General features: G+C 44.2%; 1 protein-coding gene, 1 long non-coding RNA gene and 1 other non-coding gene across 4 annotated transcripts in view; all 3 read left to right on the top strand.

Annotated features, from left to right (window-relative positions):
- Positions 1-2,906: 2,906 nt before the first annotated feature.
- RAB10 (RAB10, member RAS oncogene family) overlaps positions 2,907-25,889 on the top strand; it is a 107,352-nt gene continuing 84,369 nt past the window's right edge. For both annotated transcript variants that reach the window (XR_012422590.1, XM_005576364.4), the window contains exon 1: positions 2,907-3,557. Coding sequence is in view for 1 of the 2 variants with exons in the window: in XM_005576364.4 (XP_005576421.1) it covers positions 3,431-3,557 (127 nt within the window). In the remaining variant the exon portion in view is untranslated. The remainder of the gene's footprint in view (positions 3,558-25,889) is intronic.
- Positions 7,337-8,778, top strand: LOC135966861 (uncharacterized). Its single transcript, XR_010580544.2, has 2 exons — positions 7,337-7,442; positions 7,980-8,778. It is a non-coding gene; the product is annotated as an uncharacterized lncRNA (long non-coding RNA).
- Positions 11,613-11,719, top strand: LOC123568577 (U6 spliceosomal RNA). The gene has a single exon (XR_006691940.1). It is a non-coding gene; the product is annotated as a U6 spliceosomal RNA (small nuclear RNA).

The following is a 25,889-nucleotide window of genomic DNA, read 5'->3' as shown; positions in this document are numbered from 1 at the left end:
TTTATGTAGTGGTATTACTCTCCAATTTAGGCTTCTTTTTTTTTTTTTTTTTTTGAGATGGAGTCTTGCTCTGTCACCAGGCTGGAATGCAGTGGTGCAATCTTGGCTCACTGCAACCTCCCACTCCCTGGTTCAAGCGATTCTCCTGCCTCAGCCTCCCAAGTAGCTGGGACTACAGGCGTATGCCACCATGCCCAGCTAATTTTTGTAGTTTTAGTAGAGATGGGGTTTCGCCGTGTTGGCCATGATGGTCTTGATCTCTTGGCCTCAAATGATCCTCCCACCTTGGTCTCCCAAAGTGCTGGGATTACAGGCGAGAACCACTAGGCCCAGCCCAAATTAGGCCTTATACAGGAAAAAATCTTGGTTGGGCCTGCTGGCTCGTGCCTGTAATCCCAGCACCTTAAAAACCCAAGGTGGTAGGATTGCTTGGGGCCAGGAGGTTGAGGCTGTAGTGAGGTCTCCGCACTCCAGCCTGGGCAACAAGCAAGGCCCTGTCTCAGAAACAAACAAAACCTTTAACCCTTCATTTTTTCACAGATGGAGTCCACTCTGTTGTCCAGCCTGGTCTCCATCTCCTGGGGCCAAGCAATCCTCCTTCCTCAGCCTCCTGAATAGCTGGGACTACAGGTTCAGTCACTGTGCGCAGCTTAAAAACTTTCAAGACTTCTAAAATACTTTGTAACATTGGGACTTGAGTTAATCTAACTTATTTTGAAAGGAATAATCAGGGTAACAAGATTTTCCTTCTGACTCTGAATTGATGACACACCTGTGCTGCACTGACCATCACTCACTTTGTGATTCGCATAGCTACTCTATTTTAGAATTGTTATTATCATAAGGCATTCCCGACTGGAGTCAGAATGATTCAGAGAAGATGAGAAGGTTTAAGTGAGGCTGGGCGCAGTGGCTCATGCCTGTAATCCCAGCACTTTGGGAGGCCGAGGCAGGTGAATACCTGAGGTCAGGAGTTCAAGACCAGATTGGCCAACATGGTGAAACCCCGTCTCTATTAAAAATACCAAAATTAGCCAGGCATGGTAGCATGCGCCTATAATCCCAGCTACTCAGGAGGCTGAGGCAGGAGAATCACTTGAACCCTGAAAGCGAACGTTGAAGTGAGCTGAGATTGTGCCATTGCACTCCAGCCTGGGTGACAGGTAAGACTCTGTCTCAAAAAAAAAAAAAAAATGTTTAAGTGACAAGACTAGGAGCAACTGGAGAAAACAACTGAAGAGAAAGATGTATTAGTGAAGACAAGTATCTTTGCTAAGGACGCTTTAGGGGTGGCTGGGAAGAAAGGAAAAATGTAAGACTGAAACATAAAATGGAAATGTAAAACGGAATTGCCAGAAAGTCTAACTTTAATTACATATCAAATCCACATTTTGGTGATTTGGCGATCGTGGGGTGGTGTGCGTGAAAATGTAGTTTTTACTTCTCTATCCGTTTCCTGATTTCCACGTTTCAGCGTTTTCCACTTTATCAGGTTGAACCAGCTCACCAGGTTCAACTCCTGTGCCATCACACCTAGGTGTGCTTGAGGGATGGATGCCCCTGAGAATGGAAGGTCAGCAGCATGAATATTGCAACTACAGAAGGGTAGGAAAGAAAAAGGGCTGCGTAAATAGGACTGATGGGGAGGGAGAACCGAAGGTAAAGCAAATGCAAAGAAAATGCGAGGGGCCGGGCACGGTGGCTCACGCCTGTAATCCCAGCACTTTGGGAGACCGAGGCGGGCAAATCACCTGAGGTCAGGAGTTCGACACCAGCCTGACCAACAGGTGAAACCCCGTCTCTACTAAATAGAAAAAATTAGCCAGGCGTGGTAGCATACGCCTGTAATCCCAGCTATTTGGGAGGCTGAGGCAGGAGAATCACTTGAACCCAGGAGGTGGAGGGTGCAGTGAGCCGAGATTGTGCCATTGCACTCTACCCCGGGCAACAAGAGCGAAACTCCATCTCAAAAAAAAAAAAAAAAAGAAAGAAAATGCGAGGAAGCAGGCTGGGTCGGACTGGGGATAGGCTTGACCACCTTTCAATTTTCAACCCAGTGGTACGACTCTGGCGGCAGGCAGAGGCCCCACCTCCTCTGCAGAGAGCTCTCGGGTTCTCCCGGATTCCTAAAGGACGGCAAAGGCCTGAAGCAGGTTCTCTCAGCACCGCACAGACCCTTCTACTTCGCGGGGAGGTTCTTCCTGCGCCCAGGTGTTCCTCAGCCTTCCTCTCCTCGCCCAGGAAGAGGTTGTGAGGATTACATCATCCCAACCCGAGCAGCGTGGCCAGTTTTTCCATCTCAAACTCTTGCTCTTTAAGTCAACCGGGATGGAGCACTCATGTTTCCCCGTCAGGCCTGGCCCTGGAAAGGGGGCACGCCGGGAGGCGTCTCGTTCTAGCAAAGAGGCTATTAAATGACCCAGGGCGCAGTTTTTTCTCGCGTTTACGAGCTCCACCTACATGGGAACACATGGCCACCCAAGCCCGTCGCTGCGCCAAGACCTCCAACTCAATACACCCGACAAACGCTGGGCAGAGAAACCGCAGCGCAGTCCAGCGGGAGACCCCAGGACTGGAAGGAGGTGCAGGGTTCGGGAAGGGTGTCTCGGGGGGAAAGCGGGGGGGGGGGGGGCGCTGCGCCTGCGCAGTCGCTAAGCAGCGGCTCCCGCGGGGCGTGCTCGTAACGCCGCGCACCCTATCAGGCGGCTACAGGGAGCGCGCCCGCGGCCTCGCCCTCTATCGCCCCTCCCTTCTCCCCTCTGGGTCCAGCCTCAGACTGAGGCTTGGATACCCGAGCATTCCACTCCACTTCGGCGCGCCCCGTGCCCTCTTGTGCGCGTGCGCAGAGGCGAACCGCAGGGCTAGGGCGTGAGGGAAGGGCGGGCGTACGTCCTTGCGTGCGTCTCAGGCAGCGCGCACGGCGGCGTGAGAGGGCACGGGGAAAAGGTGGCTCTGGCCGGGGCGGCTCGGTTTCATGGGGCTATGTAACTGAGCTCGTCGACTTGGGGGTCTTTCTTCGCTGCCCTCGCCGCGTGCTAGCGCGGAGTTTCTGCTCGCGAGAGAGACTGTCCTCACGCCCGCCGCGCCTCGTCGACGGCAGAGCAGGCTTGCTCGCCCGTGGGAGCGTCCCGGCCGAGAAGCCCTGAGGGGGGAGGGGAGGCCATTTTGTCCCGACCGACTCCCCGGAACCGGGCGGAGCGGCTGGGAGAGGCTGCGGAGCTGTGGTCGCCGCCCTCGGAGGCACTGGACGCCGCCACTGTCGGGGCTTCCCCGAAGCTGTTCGTAGGTCGCCCGCGCCCTCTCGAGCCTTCCTTTTTCCCACGCTTCCCCGGTCCTCCGGCCTGAGAACGCCCGAGTGAGGAGTTGGCCCTAGTGAGAGGGACCGATCCCTTGGGGCCGCCGGCGGCGAGAGCCCGAGCCGCTCCTCCCAATGGCGAAGAAGACGTACGACCTGCTTTTCAAGCTGCTCCTGATCGGGGATTCGGGAGTGGGGAAGACCTGCGTCCTTTTTCGTTTTTCGGATGATGCCTTCAATACTACCTTTATTTCCACCATAGGTAAGACCTGTGGGAGGACGGTGTACAGTCTCGGTAGCTGCAAACCGTTTATTTTACTCCAGACATCTTGCTTCCCGTAATATACGCCTTTGTTTCAGTGATTCCGATTCCAAACGACAGATCCAAGTTACTGTTTGAATCGGCATCGAGCTTACTGGGGCGGGGTCTTCCCATGATTTCCATCCGGTCTTTTGCTTTCGAGTCTCCCACTATGCTCAGTGCCTTCTGTTACAAAATATGCACCATTTAACCGTGTTCCAGAACCTTATTTCTTCAGGCGACTGGACTGGCTTTTTCCACATTTGCATGGAATTACTAGATGTGTGATATTTTTAAAGTATTTATTTCAGTGGTTGCGATTGAAGCAGTACTAGCTATTTGGGAAAGGCCTGAATTTATACTTTGGGGCAAAGAGAAGATTCCATATGCTCATAACTTAGAGTAAACTTGAGGGTTTCTGAGAAGGATAATTAAGGTAAATTAGAAGGGAAAAGTGAGTTGCCCTCATTGACTAATCCATTGATGTGTCAAACAATCGGAGGCTCTTCGCGCTTGGGGCGGGACTCTGGCATATTTGCCTCAGCGCTTTTCGAGACATCAACAGAAGCAGTAATCTGAGGAAGATGATCAGTTTCTGTCCTCAAACCCAACAGAGTGAAGTCAAGTTCTCTCTTCTATTTTATTTGACTCTAGTATTTACAGGAAAGTATTTTGCCAGTCATAGCCCTATGGACTTACAATGCACTTTCACCGTGTTTCAGAATTACTTAGTGTGGCAGTAAGAGCTGAAGAGTGACCTTTTTAATCGAATTTCCCGTTTAGGAAAGGAAAAGGGAAAGCTCTAGGAAAGTCCCTTTTGAATCTGGGTAGAAAATTTAAGTGGCGCTGACGCTAATTGTGCTTTATTAATTGTGAAACCCATCCGCTCCCCAATACATTTCTTAAAAGACACATGGCTCTCAGCATTGTGGCCGTGCAGTTGAACCCATGTTTAAATGTAATTTTATATTGAGACGATTTTAAAAAGCAACTGCAGTCGTCTTTGAACTCTGGGAATTGTCAAAATTAAGCTGATTTGAAGCAATTTATATAGCGTTACTGAAATATTTGGTTTGGGTTTTCTTTTGTGACAAATATCAGCTGCTTCGTTCTCACAAAATACATTTTACAGAAATTAAATTGGACAAGTCATTTTTTAAATAGATTTTTATTTTGCTCACCTTTTTTGGGAGGCAAATTATCATAATCCTTATTTCCAGAGTATCATACTGTTTTCTTGGTTTGTCATAAATTTCATGAAACTTAGGGCTTGTTCTCTAACTTGTGGGTTAGAGAATACTAGCACTTAGCGCTAGCACTTCCCTAGCACTAAGTTTGCTTTTAACACTCCACTTTTAGCTGTAGCTGGCTGGGGTTAGGTGATCAGATGGGTCAGCAAATATTTATTGAGCATCTAATGCTGGGCACTGTTCTTAGACACTGAGAATAAATGAACACAACAGACCCCTTGAGGAGCATTCCAGTAAGATGCTACAGTAGTAAGCATAGGGAGGAAGAGTGCCTAGTCTAAATCGTGAGGAGTTTGAGTAGACTTACATAGAGATGATACCTAAAATGAAGTCTGGGCCGGCGCTGTGGCTCACACCTGTAATCCCAGCACTTTAGGAGGCCTTGGCGGGCGGATCATAAGGTCGGAAGTTCAACATCAGCTTGGCCAATATCGTGAAACCCCATTTTTACTAAAAATACAAAAATTAGCTGGGCGTAGTGGCAGGTGCCTGTAGTCCCAGCTACTCAGGAGGCTGAGGCAGGAGAATGGCTTGAACCTGGGAGGCGGAGGTTACAGTGAGCTGAGATTGTGCCCCTGCACTCCAGCCTGGGCAACAAAACGAGACTTAGTCTCAAAAAAATAATAATAAATGAAGTCTGGAGGACTAATAGGAATTGAGTCAGAGGGGTGGGATAGGGCCTTTCTGGAAAAGGGAGCATAGAACAAATGTATAGTAAGGTTGAGGATTTAATTCATGTGGTCAACTTTCTTTCTTTCTTTCTTTATTTTGAGACTGAACCTCACTCTGTCACCCAGGCTGGAGTGCAGTGGTGTGATCTCGGCTCATTGCAACCTCCGCCTCAGGGGTTCAAGCAGTTCTGCCTCAGCTGCCTGGGTAGCTCTGATACAGGTGCTTGCCACCATGCCTGGCTAATTTCTGTATTTTTAGTAGAGACTGGGTTTCACCATGTTGGTCAGGCTGCTCTTGAACTTCGGACCTCAAGCACTCCACCGCCTCAGCCTCCCAAAGTGCTGAGATTACAGGCTGAGCCACCACGCCCGGCTATGTGGTCAACTTTAACCTATCCTTAGGAACAGTGTGGTTGGAGAGTAGGAAGCAAAACATTAACTGTCTCTACTCCAATCTTTTTTTTTTTTTTTTTTTTTTTTTTTTTTTGAGACGGAGTCTTGCTCTGTCGCCCAAGCTGGAGTGCAGTGGCGCGATCCTGGCTCACTGCAAGCTCCGCCTCCTGGGTTCACGCCATTCTCCTGCCCCAGCCTCCCGAGTAGCTGGGACTACAGGCGCCCGCCACTGCGCCCGGCTCATTTTTTTGTATTTTTAGTAGAGACGGGGTTTCACCGTGGTCTCGATCTCCTGACCTTGTGATCCGCCCGCCTCGGCCTCCCAAAGTGCTGGGATTACAGGCGTGAGCCACCGCGCCCGGCCTACTCCAATCTTTTTGTAAAGAGTACATGCCCCCCAACTAAAACTCAATCCTGTAAGATAATGGTATAATATTTTTGTATTCCTTTTACTTGGGAAGATGTGTGATGATTTTGGATCAAGTCTGCTGGGTTGGAATCTTGTTTCCACAGGTTACTACTAGCTGTGCAACTTTGGCAGATTACTTAACCTCTCTGGCTTCAGGCTCTTTAAAAGTGTTAATAAGGCTGGGCACGGTGGCTCACGCCTGTAATCCCAGCACTTTGGGAGGCCGAGGCAGGCAGATTGCCTGAGGTCCGAAGTTCGAGACCAGCCTGATCAACATGGAGAAACCCCGTCTCTACTAAAAATACAAAAATTAGCTGGTAGTGGTGGCGCATGCTTGTAATCCCAGCTACTCGGGAGGCTGAGGCAGGAGAATCGCTTGAACCCGGGAGGCGGAGGTTGTGGTGAGCCGAGATCGCGCCATTGCAGTCCAGCCTGGGCAACAAGAGTGAAACTCCATCTGAAAAAAAAAAAATGTCAGTCGTAGTATCTACCACATAGGGTAGTTGTGAGAATTTTATGGGTTAGTGAGAGTAAAGCACTTCACATGGTGCCAGGGTCAGGCACTTTGTAGGAGCACAGTGCATATTATATTAGCTCTATATAGAATATGTGACTCTTCTGCTGTGGAGGTGTGGCAGAAGATGTTATTTTATGGATTGAACATCCTGCACACTGTGGTACCCAAGTATTTGTTGGTGCTCCGCTAAACAATTTCTTTCTTTTTTTTTTTTTTTTGAGATGGAGTTTCATTTTTTTTTGCCCAGGCTGGAGTGCAATGGTGTGATCTTGGCTCAGTGCAACCTCCACCTCCCTGGCTTAAGTGATTCTTCTGCCTCAGCCTCCCAGGTAGCTGGGATTATAGGCATATGCCACCACATCTGGCTAATTTTGTATTTTTAGTAGAGACGAGGTTTCACCATGTTGGCCAGGCTGGTCTCAAACTTCTGACCTCAGGTGGTCTGCCCTCCTCAGCCTCCCAAAGTGCTGGGATTACACGTGGGAACCACCATGCCCGCCCTCTTTTTTTTTTTTTTTTTTTTTTTTTGAGATGGAGTTTCACTGTTGTTGCTCAGGCTGGCGTGCAGTGGCGCAATCTCTGCCCACTGCAACCTCTGCTTCCCAGGTTCAAGCGATTCTCCTGCCTCAGCCTCCTGAGTAGCTGGGATTACAGGATCACGCCACCACGCCTGGCCAATTACGTAGTTTTAGTAGGCAAAAATTAAGTAGTTTTGGTCAGGCGGTTCTTGAACTCCTGACCTCAGGTGATCCACCCGCCTTAACCTCCCAAAGTGCTGGGATTATAGACGTGAGCCACCGCGCCCGGCCTAGACTCTGACATTTTCATACTTTCAGATAAAAATGTTTTCATATATAAGATGTTGAATAGTGTAAGTTGAGAAAATAAATGATTCTGAGTACAGCTTGAACACATTCATATGTTAGCTCTGTCCACAGGTTTAAAATACCATTGGGCCGGGTGTTGTGGCTCACACCTGTAATCCTAGCACTTTGGGAGGCCGAGGTGGGTGGATCACGAGGTCACGAGATCGCGACCATCCTGGCTAACACGGTGAAACTCCGTCTCTACTAAAAATACAAAAAATTAGCTTGGCGTGGTGGTGGGCGCCTGTAGTCCCAGCTGCTCGGGAGGCTGAGGCAGGAGAATTTTGTGAACCCTGGAGGCGGAGCTTGCAGTGAGCCGAGATAGTGCCACTGCATTTCAGCCTGGGCAACAGAGGGAGACTCTGTCTCAAAAAAAAAAAGAAGTCTACCATTGCATTTAACCAGTGCCGTTCAAAAGAAATAATGTGAGCCACATATATTACTTTTAATAGCCACTTCTTTTTTTTTGAGATGGAGTCTTGGCCTCCCAAAATCCTGGAATTACAGGTGTGAGCCACTGTACCTGGCCAAATGGTCACATTTTAAAAAGTAAAAAAAAATTTTTTTTTGAGACAGAGTATCGTTCTGTTGCCCGGGCTGGAGTGTAGTGGCATGATCTCGGCTCACTGCAACCTCTGCCTCCCAGATTCAAGCAATTCTCCCTGCCTCAGCCTCTCAAGTAGCTGGAATTACAGGTGCCCACTACCACACCCAGCTAATTTTTTTGTATTTTTAGTAGAGACGCGGTTTCACCATGTTGGCCAGGCTGGCCAAGAACTGTTGACCTCAGATGATCTACCCATCTCGGTTGGCCTCACAAAATTCTGGGATTACAGACTCGAGCCACTGCGCCCGGCCTACAAAGTAAATTTTAATAATATATTTTAACTCATATCTAGAATGTCATTTTATTGTGTAATCAGGATTTAAAAATTGTTGAGGGTAGGCTCAGTGGCTCACACCTGTAATACCAGCACTTTGGCAGGCTGAGGTGGGAGGATTGCTTGGGCCCAAGAGTTCAAGACCAGCCTGGGCAACATAGTGAGACCCTGTCTGTAGGAAAAAAAAAATTAAAATTGTTGAGATATTTCACATTCTTTTTCTCTGGTTTGTAAGCTATGCTTAAAACTCATCTCATTTTAGATTAGGTGTATTTCTACATGGATGTATATTATGTAATGAAAACATAAATTTTAAAGAGGCGTATTTCAAGTGATTAATAGCTACATGTGGCTAGTAGCTACCATACTGGATGGTACATGTCTAAGCAATGTTAAGTAACCACTTGGTCAATGTGCAGATGACTAGAAATACTTTGAAAGTAGACTACTTTTAGGAATGTGTTAAATTTTACCATGTGACTAGGGTTTGTTGTTGTTGTTATTTAAAAGATTAAATCTCACTCTGTCACCCAGCTTGGAGTGCAGTGGTGCAATCATAGCTCACTGTAGCCTCGAACTCCTGGGCTTAAGCAATCTTCCTTCCTCAGCCTCTCAAGTAGCTGGGACTACAGGGGAGCACCATCATGTCTGGCTGGGTTTTTAAAATCTAGAGCATTCTCTAAGTATAAATTATAATGAAATTTTTTAGTGGTCACTTGAACATCCTGAGGGCTGGGCATGGTGGCTCAAACCTGTAATCCCAGCACTTAGAGAGGCTGAGTTGGGAAGTTCACTTGAGGTAAGGAGTTTGAGACCAGTCTGGGCAACATAGACCCCCATCTCTGCAAAAACAAAAAATTAGCAGGACATGGTGGCTTGTTCCTGTAGTTCTAGCTACAGGGGAGGCTGAGGTGGGAGGATCACTTAAGTCCAGGAATTCAAGGGTGCGGTGAGCTTGGATCACGCCACTGCACTCCGGCCTGGGTGACAGAGCAAGACTCTGTGTGAAAAAACAAAAACAACATCCTGAGGTTTGTATGGAAGTAGTTATCTTGCAGGTGTTCAGAAGGACCTGACTGCCAAAATAAGGCAGGCCCTCATTATTTTAGGTGCGGTCATTTAAATTTCTTATTGGCTGTTGGTTTTTTGAAGAAATAATTTTTATAGATTTATAGGATGGTGTTCACAAAGACTACTGTATGTGAATTTTTCTGTATATTTTCAATGCTCATACATCCATATTAGAAATTATGTGTTATATAAATGGTCAGATTTATTGGAGACTGCTGCAAAGAACAAATTACTGGTATGTTATACTCAACCAATTTCAAAACGCATCCAAGGGCACCAGAATATAAGTTGCACAAGGGCAGAAGTCTCTGTCTTTTTTTTTTTCCCCCCCTCGTATGCTAAACACCTGGAAGAGTACCTGCACTTAATGGATGCACGATAAATAATGAAGGCAGGCAGGTAGGCAGACAGGTGGTACAATCAAGATCCTCTTAATACGAATTGGCGGTAGCTTATTTAAAATTTTTCCCTTTTACCTACTTTCTGATCATTATATGAAGTAGATTGGGATCGGACTTATGAATGTTAGCTGTGACCAGGCGCAGTGGCTCATGCCTGTAATCCAGCACTTTGGGAGGCTGAGGGAGGTGGATCAGCAGAGGTCAGGAGTTCAAGACCAGCCTGGCCAACACGGTGAAACCCCATCTCTACTAAAAATACAGAAATTAGCCGGGCATGGTAGTGCGTGCCTGTTGCCCCAGCTACTTGGGAGGCTGTGAGGCAGAAGAATTGCTTGAACACAGGAGGTGGAGATTGCAGTGAGCCGAGCACATGCCACTGCACTTGAACCTGGGCGACAAGAGTGAGACTCTGACTCAAAAAAAAAAAAAAAAAAAAAAAGGGAATATTAACTGTTTGGCTTAATAGGGCAAGACTGCTCTTAGAAATTGGAAGGTTGGGGCCGGGTGCAATGGCTCACGCCTGTAATCCCAGCACTTTGGGAGGCCAAGGCAAACAGATCACCTAAGGTCAGAGTTCGAGACCAGTCTGGCCAGCGTGGTGAAACCCTGTCTCTACCAAAAATACAAAATTAGCCGGGCGTGGTGGCGCATGCCTGTAATCCCAGCTACTCGGGAGGCTGAGGCAGGAGAATCGGTGGAGAATCGCTTGAACCTGGGGGGTGGAGGTTGCGGTGAGCCAAGATCGTGCCATTGTACTCCAACCTGGGCAACAAGAGCAAAACTCCGTCTCAAAAAAAATAAAAAGAAAAAGAAAAAAATTGAAAGGTTTGAAAAGTAGTCTTAAGAGAGTTACAACTTTTGGATGAGAAGATTTCAGTTGTTGATTTGACCATAACCATCTTGGTAGTATGAGCTCAGGAATGCATTACTTAGTGATGGGGGAATTACAAGTTCAAAGCACAGGTTTTTAGTGGGCTGTTTATATACTGGATGTGCCACTTTTCAGTGTCATTAATCCTTTCTCCACCACTAGGCTTATTCCTTTTTTCACAGGGAATATTTTTCATTGGGAATTGGAGTCTCTGGGTTCCATGTAAGAAATGAAGTTGGTAAAGCCTCTTGTCCCTAAGAGAGGTATAATATATACATTTTGTCGTCAGGATGATTCTGCTAAGTTTTGAAAGAGTAGGTTGGTTCCACTAATCTGCATTTTAGAAATGATTGATTAGGCTGGGTGCTGTGGCTCACATCTATATTTCCAGCACTTTGGGAGGCTGAGGCAGGAGGATAGCTTGAGCTCAGGGGTTCGAGACCAGCCTGGGCAACTTAGCGAGACCCCGTCTCTACAAAAAAAAAAAAAAAAAAAAGCTTTTAAATAAAAAATTAGCTGGGTGTGGTGGTGCATACTTGTAGTCTAAGCTATTCAGGAGGCTGAGATGGGAGGATCACTTGAGTCCAGGAGTTTGAAGCTACAGTGAGCTATGATTGTACCATCTCACTCCAACCTGGATGACAGAGTGAGATTCTATCTTTAAAAACCCCAAAAAACTATCCAGAGTGCTTGCCTCGGCAGCATATATAGTAAAGGTGGAACGATACAGAGAAGATTAGTATGGTCCTTGCGCAAGGATGATGTGCAAATTTGTGAAGTGTTTCATAATTACTATTTTAAAAAAAAGCTGACCAGGCTCAGTGGCTCACGGCTGTAATCCCAGCACTTTGGGAGGCCGAGGCGGGCGGATCACGAGGTCAGAAGATCGAGACCATCCTGGCTAACATGGTGAAACCCCGTCTCTACTAAAAATACAAAAAAATTAGCTGGGCGTGGTGGCGGGCACCTGTAGTCCCAGCTACTCGGGAGGCTGAGGCAGGAGAATGGCGTGAACCCGGGAGGTGGAGCTTGCAGTGAACCGAGATTGCGCCACTGCACTCCAACCTGGGCGACAGTGAGACTATTGTCTCAAAAAAAAAAAAAAAAAAAAGCCTATGTAGGTATTTCTCCAAAGAAGATGAGCAGATGCTCAATAAGCACATGGAAAGATGTTCAGCATCACTAATAATTAGGGAAATGCAAATCAAAACCACAATGAGATGTTATTTTGTGACCATTTAGGATAGTTATAACAATAATAACAAAAGACAAAAGCAAGTGATAAGGTTGTAGAGAAATTGGAACCTTGGTGCACTGCTGGTGGGAATGTGAAATGGTGCAGCCACAGTGAGAAACAATAGGGTGGTTTCTCGAAAAATTAAAAAGGAAATTACCATATGATCTAGTGATCTCACTTCAAGTTATATCCAGGATAATTTAAATCAAAGATTCAAACAGGGCCAGGCAAGGTGGCTCATGCTTGTAAATCCCGGCACTTTAGGAGGCCAGATCACTTGGACTCAGGAGTTCAAGACCAGCCTGGGCAACATGGTGAGATCCTGTCTCTACCAAGAAACCCCCCAAAATTAGCTGTACATGGTGGTGCATGCCTGTAGTACCGGCTACTTGGGAGGCTGAGGCAAGAGGATCACTTGAACCCGGGAAGCGGAGGTTGCAGTGAGCTGATAATTGTGCCACTGTGCTCCAGCCTGGGTGACAGAGCAAGACCCTGTCTCAAAACAACAACAAAAAAGACTCGAACAGCTATTTTCACACCAGCGTGCATAGCAGCATTATTCACAATAGTTGAAAGGTGGAAACAACTCACATGTTCATCAGTGGATGAATGGATAAACAAAATGTGTGGTATACACATAAAATGGAATATTATTCAGCCTTAAAAGGGAGGGAAATTCTAACATACTGCCACATGGGTGCACCTTGAAAATAGTTTACTAAGTAAAATGAGTTGGACACAAAAGGACAAATAATGTGCGAGGTACCTGTAGTAGACAAATTAGTGAAATAGTGGTTACTAGGGCCTGGGGGACAGGATAATGGGGAGTTATTGCTTAATGAGCACAGTTTTAGTTTGGGAGGATGAAAAAGTTCCAGAGAGGAATAGTGGTGATGGTTGTATAACAGTGTTAATTTAATGCCACTGAATTGTACACTTAAAAATGTTTGAAATGCATGAAAAGACAAATACTATGTGGTTTCATTTATATGGATATGAGGCTATCTAAAGTCAAATTCATAGAAACAGAAAGAATGGTGATTACCAGGGACTGGGGAAGAAGGAAGTAGGTGTTTAATGAGTATAAAACAGTGCATTACAGTTTTGCAAAATGAAAAGGCTCTGGAGATCTGTTGCACAATGGTGTGATATACTTAACACCTACTGAACTGTACACATTAAAAATGGTTAAGGTGGCAAATTTAATGTTATGTTTTATGCTGTGTTTTAAAAAACGGTTTAAATGCTAAATGTTTTAGATATATTTTCCCCACCGCCCAACAAAACCCAAAAAACTAACACTTGACCCAGCTCTCCTAAAAGAGCATTTGAATGCAGACAGCCCCTCCTGTTCCAGGTGTTAGCTACTGTTAACTAGTGGTTGTGAATCAAGAGGATCCTTTATGGTACTTTCCCATGCTTTAGTATCACTGGTCTGTACTTTCAGATGTTGAAGGCAGATGTGTCTTGTTGTTGTCTGTATCTACATAGACCTTCTTGGAATGTTAGAATCACAGAATGTTAGTGCAGGAATGAACCCTTAAATGAATTTTCAAAGTGGGAAAACAGACTGGTGAGGTGAAGTAACTTCCAGAAGGCCAAAAGGCCACATGGCTAATTAGTTTTTTTTTTTTTTTTTTTTTTTTTTGAGACAGAGTTTCACTTTTGTTCGCAGAGGCTGGAGTGCAATCAATCTCCGATCTCCGCTCACTGCTCACTGCAAGTTCCACCTCCCGGGTTCAAATGATTCTCCTTCCTCAGCCTGCCAAGTAGCTGGGATTACAGGCATGCGCCACCATGCCCGGCTAATTTTTGTATTTTTAGTAGAGACAGGGTTTGGCCCTGTTGACCAGGCTGGTCTCAAACTCCTGACTTCAGGTGATCTGCCTGCCTCAACCTCCCAAAGTGCTGGGATTACAGGCATGAGCTATCGTGCCTGGCCAGGAGTTTTTATAAGAATCCACAGCCAATCTTATTCATAACCACATTGCTCATTCTGAGAATTTCATTGTTGTGTGTAAAAAAATCAATGATAGTCTTCCTGCTCATCAATTTCAATTTGAAAAGTAGAGTTGCTGTGGTTTTGTTTTTTTTTTGTTTTTTTGGAGGGGCAAGAATAGGGAAGTAACAAGTCTTAGAATAAAATATCAAGAATTTTGTTCAGGTTACTTGTCCTTTGCCAACTTAGAGCATAATAGAGAAGAGCCGATGATGTTAGGGATAATTATTTTCTTTTCAAGGATTGTGGTGGATAGTGATACACAAGCACGGCAAAGGAAATACCGCCATTCTTGTTTTGTTTGCAGAAGGGAGAGACCGATAGGAGAAATATTGGCAATCTCTTTCAACTTTTAGTAGTAGAAGGTTGCCCAGGCAGAGCTGTCGCAGTAGTTGTAAACAGAGGAGTAGGAGCTTGTTGAGTGTTGATTTACAAATAAGAGACCATTATTTAGCACAAAGTATGAATTGTATGATTAGCTGAAGAGATTTGCATGGGGAAACTATTGAGATGTTTAAGTCATAAAGGAGAAGTTTAATTTTTTTTTTTTTTTTTTTTTTGAGATGGAGTCTCGCTGTGTCTCCCAGGCTGGAGTGCAGTGGCGTGATCTCGGCTCACTGCAAGCTCCGCCTCCCGGGTTCACGCCATTCTCCCGCCTCAGCCTCCCAAGTAGCTGAGACTACAGGCGCCCACCACCACGCCCGGCTAGTTTTTTATATTTTTAGTAGAGACGGGGTTTCACCATGTTAGCCAGGATAGTCTCGATCTCCTGACCTCGTGATCCACCCGCCTCGGCCTCCCAAAGTGCTGGGATTACAGGCTTGAGCCACCACGCCCGGCTGAAGTTTAATTTTTATTTTATTTGATTTTTGTAGAGACAGGGTCTTGCTATGTTTCCTAGACTGGATCGAATTCCTGGGCTCAAGCAGTCTTCCTGCCTCTACCTCTCAAGCCACCAAGGCCAGCTTTTTAAAACTTTATTTTATATATAAAAAGAAAGTTTAAAGGAGTTACAAAGGATGTTGAGGTTAACAGGACATTATCTGAACCCAGAAGACTAAAAGTCTTGTAAAAGTCATAGAGGTGGTTCCTTCAAATGGATGAATAATTGAGGGTTTATGAAATTAGTTCATTAACTCTGGAGTGTAAGAAAAGGAATTTGAGGCCCGGTGCGGTGGCTCATGCCTGTAATCCCAGCACTTTGGGAGGTCGAGGCCGGCAGATCACCTGAGGTCGGGAGTTTGAGACCAGCCTGACCAACATGGAGAAACCCCGTTTCTACCAAAAATACAAAAATTAGCCAGGCGTGGTGGCGCATGCCTATAATCCCAGCTATTCAGGAAGGCTGAGGCAGGAGAATTGCTTGAACCCAGGAGGCAGAGGTTGTGGTGAGCCAAGATCACATCATTGTACTCCACCCTGAGCAACAAGAGCGAAACTCCGTCTCAAAGAAAAAAAAAAGGGAGTTTGAAAAGTTGATTAGAATAAAATTTTAGTGCAGAAAACTCAGTCTTAAGGGAAATCTGAAATGAGAAAAACGTTTTTATTTGAAGGCAGTGCAATGTATTTTGGGTTGCAAGCATAAATGATTGCTTGATGTTTATTCTTCTTTCCAGAGCTGAAAAATAATATTTTTGAGGAAAACAGCATCTATTGATGGAATGCTACATTTCTTTCTTTCTTTATTTATTATTTACTATTGATTAAAAAAAACTAACAGAGACGGGGTCTCGCCATGTTACCCAGGCTGGTTTCGAACTCCTGGGCTCAATCAGTACTCCTGCCTCAGCCTCCCAGAGTGCTGGGATTTATAGGTGGGAGCCACCACGCCTGGCCTAGAATGCTGTGTTTCAAATATGACCCAGAAACAGAGCTTCCAAGGTTGTAAAACATTAGAAAATGGAAAAACCATTATTCTGGAGACCCAAAAAGTACATAATATGAAAATTAGAACAAAGAACAGTGTTGATTTGTTTCTTTCATATAATTAGCAATGCTTCTGTACAGACTTTTTTGAATTGAAATTTTAATTAAGATAATTGTAATTTCTTCTGTAGTTGTAAAAGATAATACAAAGGGATCTCTTGTACACTTTGCCTAGTTTCTCCCAATGGTAACAGTTTTGGGAAACTTATAACATCACAACCAGAATGTTGACATCTGGTGTAATACACCAGCTTTATTAAAATTTCCCCAGTTTTATTTTTATTCATTTGTGTGTATATTAAATTTGGCACAATTTTGTCACTCATATAGGTTCATGTATCCACCACCATAGTCAATTTACAACAGTTCCAAGAAACAAGGACCCTTCATGTTCTTTTATAATCATAGCCTCCCGATATTTCTACACTCCAAATCTTGGTAACTATGAAACTGTCCTCCATTTCTAAAATTTTGTCATTTTCCAAATGTTATATAAATGGAATCATATAGAATGTAACCTTATGGGATTGGCTCCCTCCCACCCCCCAACTCAGTATAATTCCCTGGAGATTAATCCAAGTTGTGTGTATCATTAGTTTTTTTTTTTTTTTTTTTGAGACAGAATCTTGCTCTGTTGCCTAGGCTGGAGTGCAATGGCACGATCTCGGCTCACTGCAACCTCTGCCTCCTGGGTTCAAGTGATTCTCCTTGCTTCAGCCTCCCAAGTAGCTGGGATTACAGGCGCCCGCCACCTTGCCCAGCTAATTTTTGTATTTTTAGTAGAGATGGGGTTTCACCACATTGGCTGGGCTGGTCTTGAACTCCCGACCTCAGGTGATCTGCCTCACCTGCCTCAGCCTCAAAGGTGTTGGGATTACAGGCGTGAGCCACCGTGCTGGGCCCAGTAGTTTTTTTTTTTCTTTCTTTCTTTTTTTAATTGTTGAGTAGTATACTTCATGGTATGTACCACAGTTTAATCTTCACCCATTGAGGAACATCTGGGCTGATGCCAATTTTTAGCTAATATGAATAAAGCTGCTAGGAATATTTTGTGTAGAGGTTGTGTGATCATAAATGTTCATTTCTTTGGAATAAACACCCAAAACTGCAGTTGTTGGGTCACATAGTAATTGCATGTTTAGTTTTATAAGAAACTACCAGACTGTTTCCAGAATGGCTATACCATTTTACACCCCCATCTTCAGCAGTGTGTGAGTGCACTTTCTCTGCATCCTCACCAGCATTTGATAACATTATCATACTATTTTGTACTTTAGTCATTCTGATAAGTATGTAGTGATAATCTCATTGTGGTTTTTAATTTGCATTTTCCTGATTGCCAAAGGTGTTGAAAAGTCCTTTTATGTGCTTATTTGCTATCTTTGGGAAAATGTCTGTTCCTATGGTTGTCCATTTTCTAACTGGGTTGTTTTTTAACTGTTGAGTTTTGAGAGTTCTTTGTACCCTTAAAATTCTAGTCTTGACCAGGTGTAGTGGCTCATGCCTGTAATCCCAGCACTTTGGGAAGCTTAGGTGGGTGGGTCACTTGAGACTAGCTTGGGCAACATGGTGAAACCCTATCCCTACAAGAAAAGAAAAAAATTAGCTGGATGTGGTGGTGTGCACCTGTAGTCCCAGCTACCTGAGAGACTGAGATGGGAGGATCAGCTGAGGCCAGGGAGGTTGAGGCTGCAGTGAGTTGTGATCACTCCTGCCTGGGCAACAGTGAGACTATCTCAAAAAAATAAAATTCTAGTCCTTTGTTGGATATGTGGTTTACAAATATTTTCTTCCAGTCTGTAGCTTGTCTTTTCATCCTCTTCAGATGGACTTTCACAGGGCAAACTTTTGGAAGTTCGATGAGGTCTGATTTATAAATCATGCTTTTGAACTTTTCTCTCTTTTTGTGGGTCATGCTTTTGGTGTTTAGGAACTCTGTCCGTCATAGATCCCAAATATTTTCTTCTGTGTTTTCCTAAAAGTTTTATAGTTTTATATTTTACATGTGACCCTATTTTGAGTTACTTTTGTATGTGGTGTAGGGTTTAGGTTGAGGTTGACTTTTTTTTTTTTTTTTTTTTTTTGCTTGTGGAAGGGATGTCTGGTTGCTCCCGTACCATTTATTGAATATGAAGGCCTTTCCCCCTCACCTAATTTCGTATAGTTAATCAGATGATGTAGGTGTTCTCAAGGTTTCAGAGATCCTGTATGACCCGACAGGAATGAAAATTGACTTAGTGGTTGACTCTTGCCATAATTTACACTGTGCTTTCTGAAAGTTTTTTTTTTCCTCTTTTTTCTTTTCTTTTTTTTTTTTTTTTTGAGATGGAGTTTAACTCTTGTTGCCCAGGCTGGAGTGCAGTGGCACGATCTCTGCTCATTGCAACTTCCACCTTCTGGGTTCAAGCAGTTTTCCTGCCTCAGCTCCCAAGTAGCTGGGGTTACAGGCATGTGCCACCAAGCCTGGCTAATTTTTGTATTTTTAGTAGAGATGGGGTTTCACCATGTTGGCCAGGCTGGTCTCGAAATTCTCACCTCAGGTGATCCTTCTGCCTCAGCCTGGGATTACAGGCATAAGCCACCGTGCCTGGCCTAGATGAGAATTTTAACCTTTTATAATCTCATCCCACTCTATTTTAATTCTTTGTTAAATTGGTATGCAGTGGTTACATTACTATGCCTGTATAAATATTCCATTTAGTCAAGTAGCCTACTCTATTTCCTTTCCTCTGAAGTTAAAAAGTCCTCTTTATTTGATTAATCTCCATCTTCCTATGTACTCCAGCAACCTCTCAAAATGAATTTCCGCATAGCCAAACCACCAGATAAATAATCTTTTGGTTTATATCGTTTTCCTGGATACCTCTCTGTTAGATATTTTCTCTGTCCTGCTTCAATAATGGACTGGTTATTAATTATGCCTGGTTGCACAATTAATGCCTTGGGAATTTCCTAAGTGTCTCTCCTGTATGTGATACCTTGTTTTTTTGCAATACCTTTCTTTGTTGGTTTACTCCCTTTGAGCATATCATCCTGTTGTAGCTTTTTGCTAAAAGGGTACACGGTAAAGGAAATGTTTTGAGGCTTTCCATGTTTGACGGTGTCTTAATTCTTCCCTTTTCACTCAGTTGAGTGTTTGACAAGGCATAGAGTTCTAGGTTGAAAACAGTTTTCCCGTAGGACTTTGAAAACATTACTCCATTGTCTTCTAGTTGCTGACAGTTCTGATACCATTCTGATTCTTTATCCTTTATTAGTAGGGTAATTATTTATTTATAGTAGCCTAGCTTATCTCTGGAAGATTTCTGATTTTTTAAATTCTTAATAAAAAATTTCATAATTATGTACCTTGGTAGGTGGGTCTTTTTTTATAAATTGATTGTTCTGGGTACTTGGTGGGCCTTTTCAGGTCCTTCCAACTTTGTTTTTTTTTTTTTTTTTTTGAGACGGAGTCTCGCTCTGTCGCCCAGGCTGGAGTGCAGTGGCCAGATCTCAGCTCACTGCAAGCTCTGCCTCCCGGGTTTAGGCCATTCTCCTGCCTCAGCCTCCCGAGTAGCTGGGACTACAGGCGCCCACCACCTCGCCCGGCTAGTTTTTTTTGTATTTTTTAGTAGAGACGGGGTTTCACCAGGTTAGCCGGCATGGCCTCGATCTCCTGACCTCGTGATCTGCCCGTCTCGGCCTCCCAAAGTGCTGGGATTACAGGCTTGAGCCACCGCGCCCGGCCTCCAACTTTGTTAATTTGTTCTACTGCCTGGGAGATTTCTTTGATTTTATCTTTTTACCTTTATATTGAAGGTTTTATTTCAGCTGTCATATTTTTAATTTCTAGTAGTTTTTTCTTGTCTATTCCTTAACCTTTTTTTTTTTTTTTGGAGACAGGGTTTCACTCTGTCACCCAGCTTTGTGAGAGTCTTACTGCAGCCTCAACCTCCTGGGCCCAAGCAGTCCTCCCACTTCAGCCTCCTGAGTGGTTGGGACCACAGGTGCATACCACCACCACACCTGGCTAATGTATTCTCTCTTTTTTTTTTGTATACTTGGGTCTCATTTTGTCTACTGGGCTCAAGTGATTGTCCCACCTCAGCCTCCCAAAGTGCTGAGATTGATTACAAGTGTGAGTCCTTGTGCCTGGTCCTTAAATTTTTTTGTTTGATTTTTCTTTTTAGAGACAGAGTCTTGCTCTGTCGCCCAGGCTAGAGTGCAGTGGCGTGATCAGGGCTCTGCAGCCTCAACCTCCCGGGCTTAAGTGATCTTCCTGGGTTGAAGTGATCTTCCCACCTCGGCCTCCCAAGTAGCTAGGACTACAGGGATGTGCCACTGCATCTGGTTAATTTTTAAATTTATTGTAGAGACTGGGCCTCACTATGTTGTCCAGGCTGGTTTTAACTCCTGGGCTCAATTGATCCTCCTACCTTGGCCTCCCAAAGTGCTGGGATTTTAAGTGTGAGCCACCATGCCTGGCATAAATTTGTTTTTTAAAATTCTTGTTTTTTGAATGCACTATTTTCTGTTCTTGGAGGATAGCTTATTTGATGCTTCTTCTATTTCTTGTTTTCTCTTCCTTTCAAGTCCTCCCTTTTTGCCCCCTCCCCCTTGTTTTATTGTATATTTTATTTTGAACGCCTTCCTCAAATGATTGTTGATTTCAGGCTGCACATTCATAATTAAGAATGAGTCATTAAAGGCCAGGTGTGGTGGCTCACACCTGTAATTCCAGCACTTTGGGAGGCCAAGGTGGGTAGATCACGAGATCAAGAGATCGAGACCATCCTGGCCAACATGCTGAAACACCGTTTTTACTAAAAATACAACAACAACAAGAAATTAGCCTGATGTGGTGGTGAGCTCCTATGGTCCCAGCTACTCGGGAGGCTGAGGCAGGAGAATCGCTTGAACCCAGGAGGCAGAGGTTGCAGTGAACTGAGATCGCGCCACTGCACTCCAGCCTGGGCAACAAAGTGAGACTCTGTCTCAAAAAAAAAAAAGTCATTAAAAGCCCGGTGAGGTGACTCACGCTTGTAATCCCAGCACTTTGGAAGGCTGAGGAAGGCGGATCAGGAGGTCAGGACCAGCCTAATCAACGTGGTGAAACCCTGTCTCTACTAAAAATACAAAAATTAGCCAGGCATGGTGACGTGCACCTGTAATCCCAGCTACTCAGGAGGCTGAGTCAGGAGAATCGCTTGAACCCAGTAGGCAGAGGTTGCAGTGAGCTGAGATCCCACCACTGCACTCCAGCCTGGGCGACAGAGTGAGACTCAGTCTCAAAAAAAAAAAAAAAGTCATTAAAAAGATGTTTGCAGCAGGACGTGGTGGCTTATGCCTGTAATCCTAGCACTTTGGGAGGCTGAGACAAGAGGATTGCTTTAGCCCAGGAGTTTGAGACCAGCCTGGGCAACATAGGGAGACCCCCGTCTCTTCAAAAAATTAAAAAAAAAAAAAATTAGCTGATCATGGTGGTTCACGCCTGTAATCCCAGCTACTTGAGAGGCAGACGTAAGCAGATTGCTTGAGCCTGGGAGGTTGAGGCTGTAGAGACCCATGATCACGCCACTGTTCTCTAGCCTGGGTGACAGAGAGACCCAGTCTCAAAGAAAAGATGTTTTCGAGGTCTGTAAACATGGGCAGGGCTTTTCACTGGTGGGCTCTGCTACAAGATGATGGAACAATGAGCCTATTTTTTTTTTTTTTTCACTAAGAGAGATTCCAAACATTAATGTCTGTTGGTCTTGTTTCTGGAGCCATTCTGTTCCTTCAGAGAAAGACTCAGATCACCTGCCTCGAGTGTGGGGAGGAGAATGTAAGCTTGACTGCCTGCTTGCTTGAATCTGAGCAGCTAAAGGAACTTGGGTGGGCAGGTGTGGGGTTAACTTTAGTTTCATTATACACATTTGTATTTAATCTCCTTATTTTTTCAAATCTCCCTATCTGTAATCTCATTCCCATACTCCATTTAACTTGGTGTTCCTGAGTGTATCTGTTGCAGATTTTCTAGAGAATGAGCCTTTAAATGCCTACTTGGTCTCGAGGGTTGACAATATTGCTATGTGAGATGGAAGCTATGTATTGGGGTGTCCTTATAGAGAGCCCTCACTTTCTGCCTTGGTGTCTGATATCTCTTATTGCTAAACCCTCCCAAATGAATTGACTTGTTCCTCTCTGGTGTCTTCAGTGGGCCTTGAAGTCATAAGCTTCTTTGTTTTCATCTACTGTGGTTACAGTTGCAATGTCTATTCATTGAAATGGCCGAAAAGTTTATATTTCTTGTTTTCTCTATGTTGGTGTGACTTTGGAGAGAAGGGGTTAGAAAGATCTTTCTCTGCTATCTCAACTGGAAGGTGAGGTGATTTTTGACTTCAAATGATTTTTGACTCCACTTTTTAAAAACTCATAACATGTAGTAGAATTGGGTTGAATGATATTTTGCTGTTGTTTTTGTAAATATCCAGTCCTCCTTCAAAATAATGAGATTTTTGTTATTTAGGATAGTGGCATGTAGTATTGAATCTAAGTAGTTCCACCGCTATCCAGATCAGTGACATTTAAAGGAGACAGCTTTAATTTAGATGTGTAATTCTTGGCTGATTTACTTGGGAGGAAATGGAGTATTTTTGCTTTTTGAACAAAGTAGAAATGTAGTCTTAAATTTCAGTCTTATACTCTTGATGGATACTATTTCATAGGATACTAAACAGCAAGTGATTCAGCAAATTCATGATCTATTAGAGGATTTCAGTGGGTCCTATATATTATAGCACTTGGCATTGAATAATAAGTTACCATTCTTGATTTTTTGCTGGTGTGAAACCTCCTGGTAAATATTTGTGCTTACAAAGTGGGAGTATTGTTCATCTACCTCGTTATATATTTTAGTCTTACATAAATGCTTTTGCTTTCCTTAAATTAAATACTAATGGACAAGTGTATATTTCTTTTCTTTTTTTCTTTTATTTTTTGAGACAGAGTCTCACTCTGTTACCCAGGCTAGAGTGCAGTGGCACAGTCTCGGCTCACTGCAACCTCTGCCTCCCGGGTTCAAGCGATTCTCCTCCCTCAGCCTCCTGAGTAGCTGGGATTACAGGCGTGTGCCACCACGCCCGGCTAATTTTTGTGTTTTTAGCAGAGACTGCGTTTCATCATGTTGGCCAGGCTGGTCTAGAACTCCTGACCTCGTGATCTGCCTGCCTCAGCCTCCCAAAGTGCTGGGATTACAGGCATGAGCCACCATACCCGGCTTCTTTTTCTTTTTTTTTTTCCTTTTTTTTTTTTTGAGATAGAGTCTCTCTGTCGCCCAGGGTGGAGTGCAATGGCGTGATCCTGGCTCACTGCAACCTCTGCCTCCTGGGTTCAAGTGATTCTCCTTCCTTAGCCTCCTGAGTAACTGGAATTACAGGCACCCACCGCCACGCCAGGCTAATTTTTTTGTATTTTTAGTAGAGATGGGGTTTCACCATGTTGACCAGGCTGGTCTCAAACTCCTGACCTCACTCAGGTGATCCACCTGTCTTGGCCTCCCAAAGTACTAGGATTACAGGTGTGAGCCACCACGCCCGGCCTAATGTTTGTATTTTTAGTAGAGATGGGGTTTCACCATGTTGACCAGGCTTGTCTCGAACTCCTGACCTCAGGTGATCCGCCTGCTTCAGCCTCCCAACGTGCTGGTATTAAGACGTGAGACACCGCACCTGGCCGGATAGATGTGTAGTTCTAAAAAATTTAGTAGTTTCTTTTTGCATATTTTAGTGTGGGGATGGATATACAGCATAGTAAATAGGCAAGAGTGCTATGGAAGGTAAATACAGTATCAGAATAGTTGTTCAAACATTAACTCTTTAAGAGATTAAGCATTTTTAAAACTTTTTCATTATTTTGAAAAATTTCTAACACAGGAAAGTTAGAACACTCATTATGGTGAATCCCCTTAGATCTTCCAGATTCACCATTGTCAGCATTTTTCTACATTTGTTTTTGTATCTCTCAAGATAGTTTATTTTGCTTGTGATGTAATGTCTCATTCAAAATAGATTAAATTAACCAAGTCTGATGGCACATACCTGTAGTCCCAGCTACTTGGGAGGCTGAAGTGGGAGGATTGCTTGAGACCAGGAGGTGGAGGTTGCAGTGAGCTGAGATCACACCACCGCACTGCAGCCTGGGTGACAGAGTGAGATCCTGCCTTAAAAAAAAAAAAAAAAAAAAAATTAAAGATCTGCATTTTGAGATGAGCATAGTCTTTCTTTATGAACTAGAAAATTAAGTTATAATCCCCCTGCATTTGCCATTTATTTAAAAAAAAAATTGAGGCTTTTAATATGTTAGGCACCCTCTACTAAGCACTAGGGATCCAATGGTGAGTAGTATACAGTTGGCGGCTGCTCTTGTCTAGTTTCAAGTCTGGTGGAGGATTCTTAGAAGTGCACTAAAATACCACTACTTTCTCATCATCTGAAGTTAGAATATGATTCTCAGTATCTTTGTTTCTTTTCTAAAACATTTTACACTGTGGGAAATACGGGCTTTATGCCTTTTAAGTCACTATTTTTGTTTTTTGTTTTTTGAGATAGTAGCTGGGATTACAGGCATGCACCACCATACTTGGCTAATTTTTAAAAATTAATTAATTAATTAATTAATTGAGATAGATTTTCACTCTTTCTCCCAGGCTGGAGAGCAGTGGTGTGATCTTGGCTCACTGCAACCTCCACCTCCCGGGTTCATGCAATTCTCTTGCTTCAGCCTCCTGAGTAGCTGCGACTACAGGTGCGCACCACCGCGCCCAGCTAATTTTTTGTGTTTTTAGTAGAGACGGGGTTTCAACATGTTGTCCAGGCTCGTCTCAACCCCTGACCTCAGGCAGTCTGCCTGCCTCAGCCTTCCAAAGTCCTGGGATTACAGGTGTGAGCCACTCTGCCCAGCCTAATTTTTGTATTTGTAGTAGAGATGGGGTTTTGCCATATTGGCCAGGCTGGTCTCAAATTTCTCACCTCAAGTGATCTACCTGCCTTGGCCTCCCAAAGTGCTGGGATTACAGGTGTGAGCCACCATGCACCTGGCCTGTGGTTTTCTGTTTTGTTTTCTTATCTTACATAGTTACTGTTGATGTACCTCCAGAAAGATGTACAAGTTTTTTTTTTTTTTTTTTTTTTTTTGAGACAGGGTCTCACTCTATCACCCAGGATAAGCACAGTGGCACAATCACAGCTCACTGCAGCCGCAAACTTCAGGCTCAAGCGATCCTTCCACCTCAGCCTCCCAAGTAGCTGGAATGACAGATGTACACCACTGTACTGTGCCCCGGCTAAATCTGATACCTCTTTGCTTTGAGCTTCAACTCGTATCTTAGATGATTTGTTTTGTTTACCCTGCAACAATTCATCATCTTTGCTCTCTTTTGAACTTGCCAAGCACAAGGACCTGCCTCAGGACCTGTGCCCTTGTTCCCTGGCTGTAGCCACTCTGCCTAGGTACTTACTTGCATGGTATATTCTCTAATTTCTTCCAGGTTTCTGCTCAGATACCATTTTATCAGTGAAGTCTTCCCTTTCTGTCCTATAATAAAATAGCAACAGCTCCCCTCTTCCCGTTCACATCTACCATTCGGCTTACCTGACTTCTACACAGTAGTTAATATGACTTCTGATTAACGTTTTACTTGTTTTGTTAATTGACCATCTCACTCCTTTAGAATCTGAACTGCTGAGGTTAGGGATGTCTGCTCATCTCCCTAGGACAATGCCTGTACGTTCTCAAATATTTGAAAGACAAAAATTATTTAATATCTGTTTCTAGTGATCTCTA

This window comes from Macaca fascicularis, chromosome 13 (genome assembly GCF_037993035.2).
Source record: "Macaca fascicularis isolate 582-1 chromosome 13, T2T-MFA8v1.1".
In the NCBI taxonomy this organism is placed as follows: Eukaryota; Metazoa; Chordata; class Mammalia; order Primates; family Cercopithecidae; genus Macaca; species Macaca fascicularis.
Note: the sequence above shows the minus strand (reverse complement) of the source record. Positions and strands in the feature narration are given on the sequence as shown.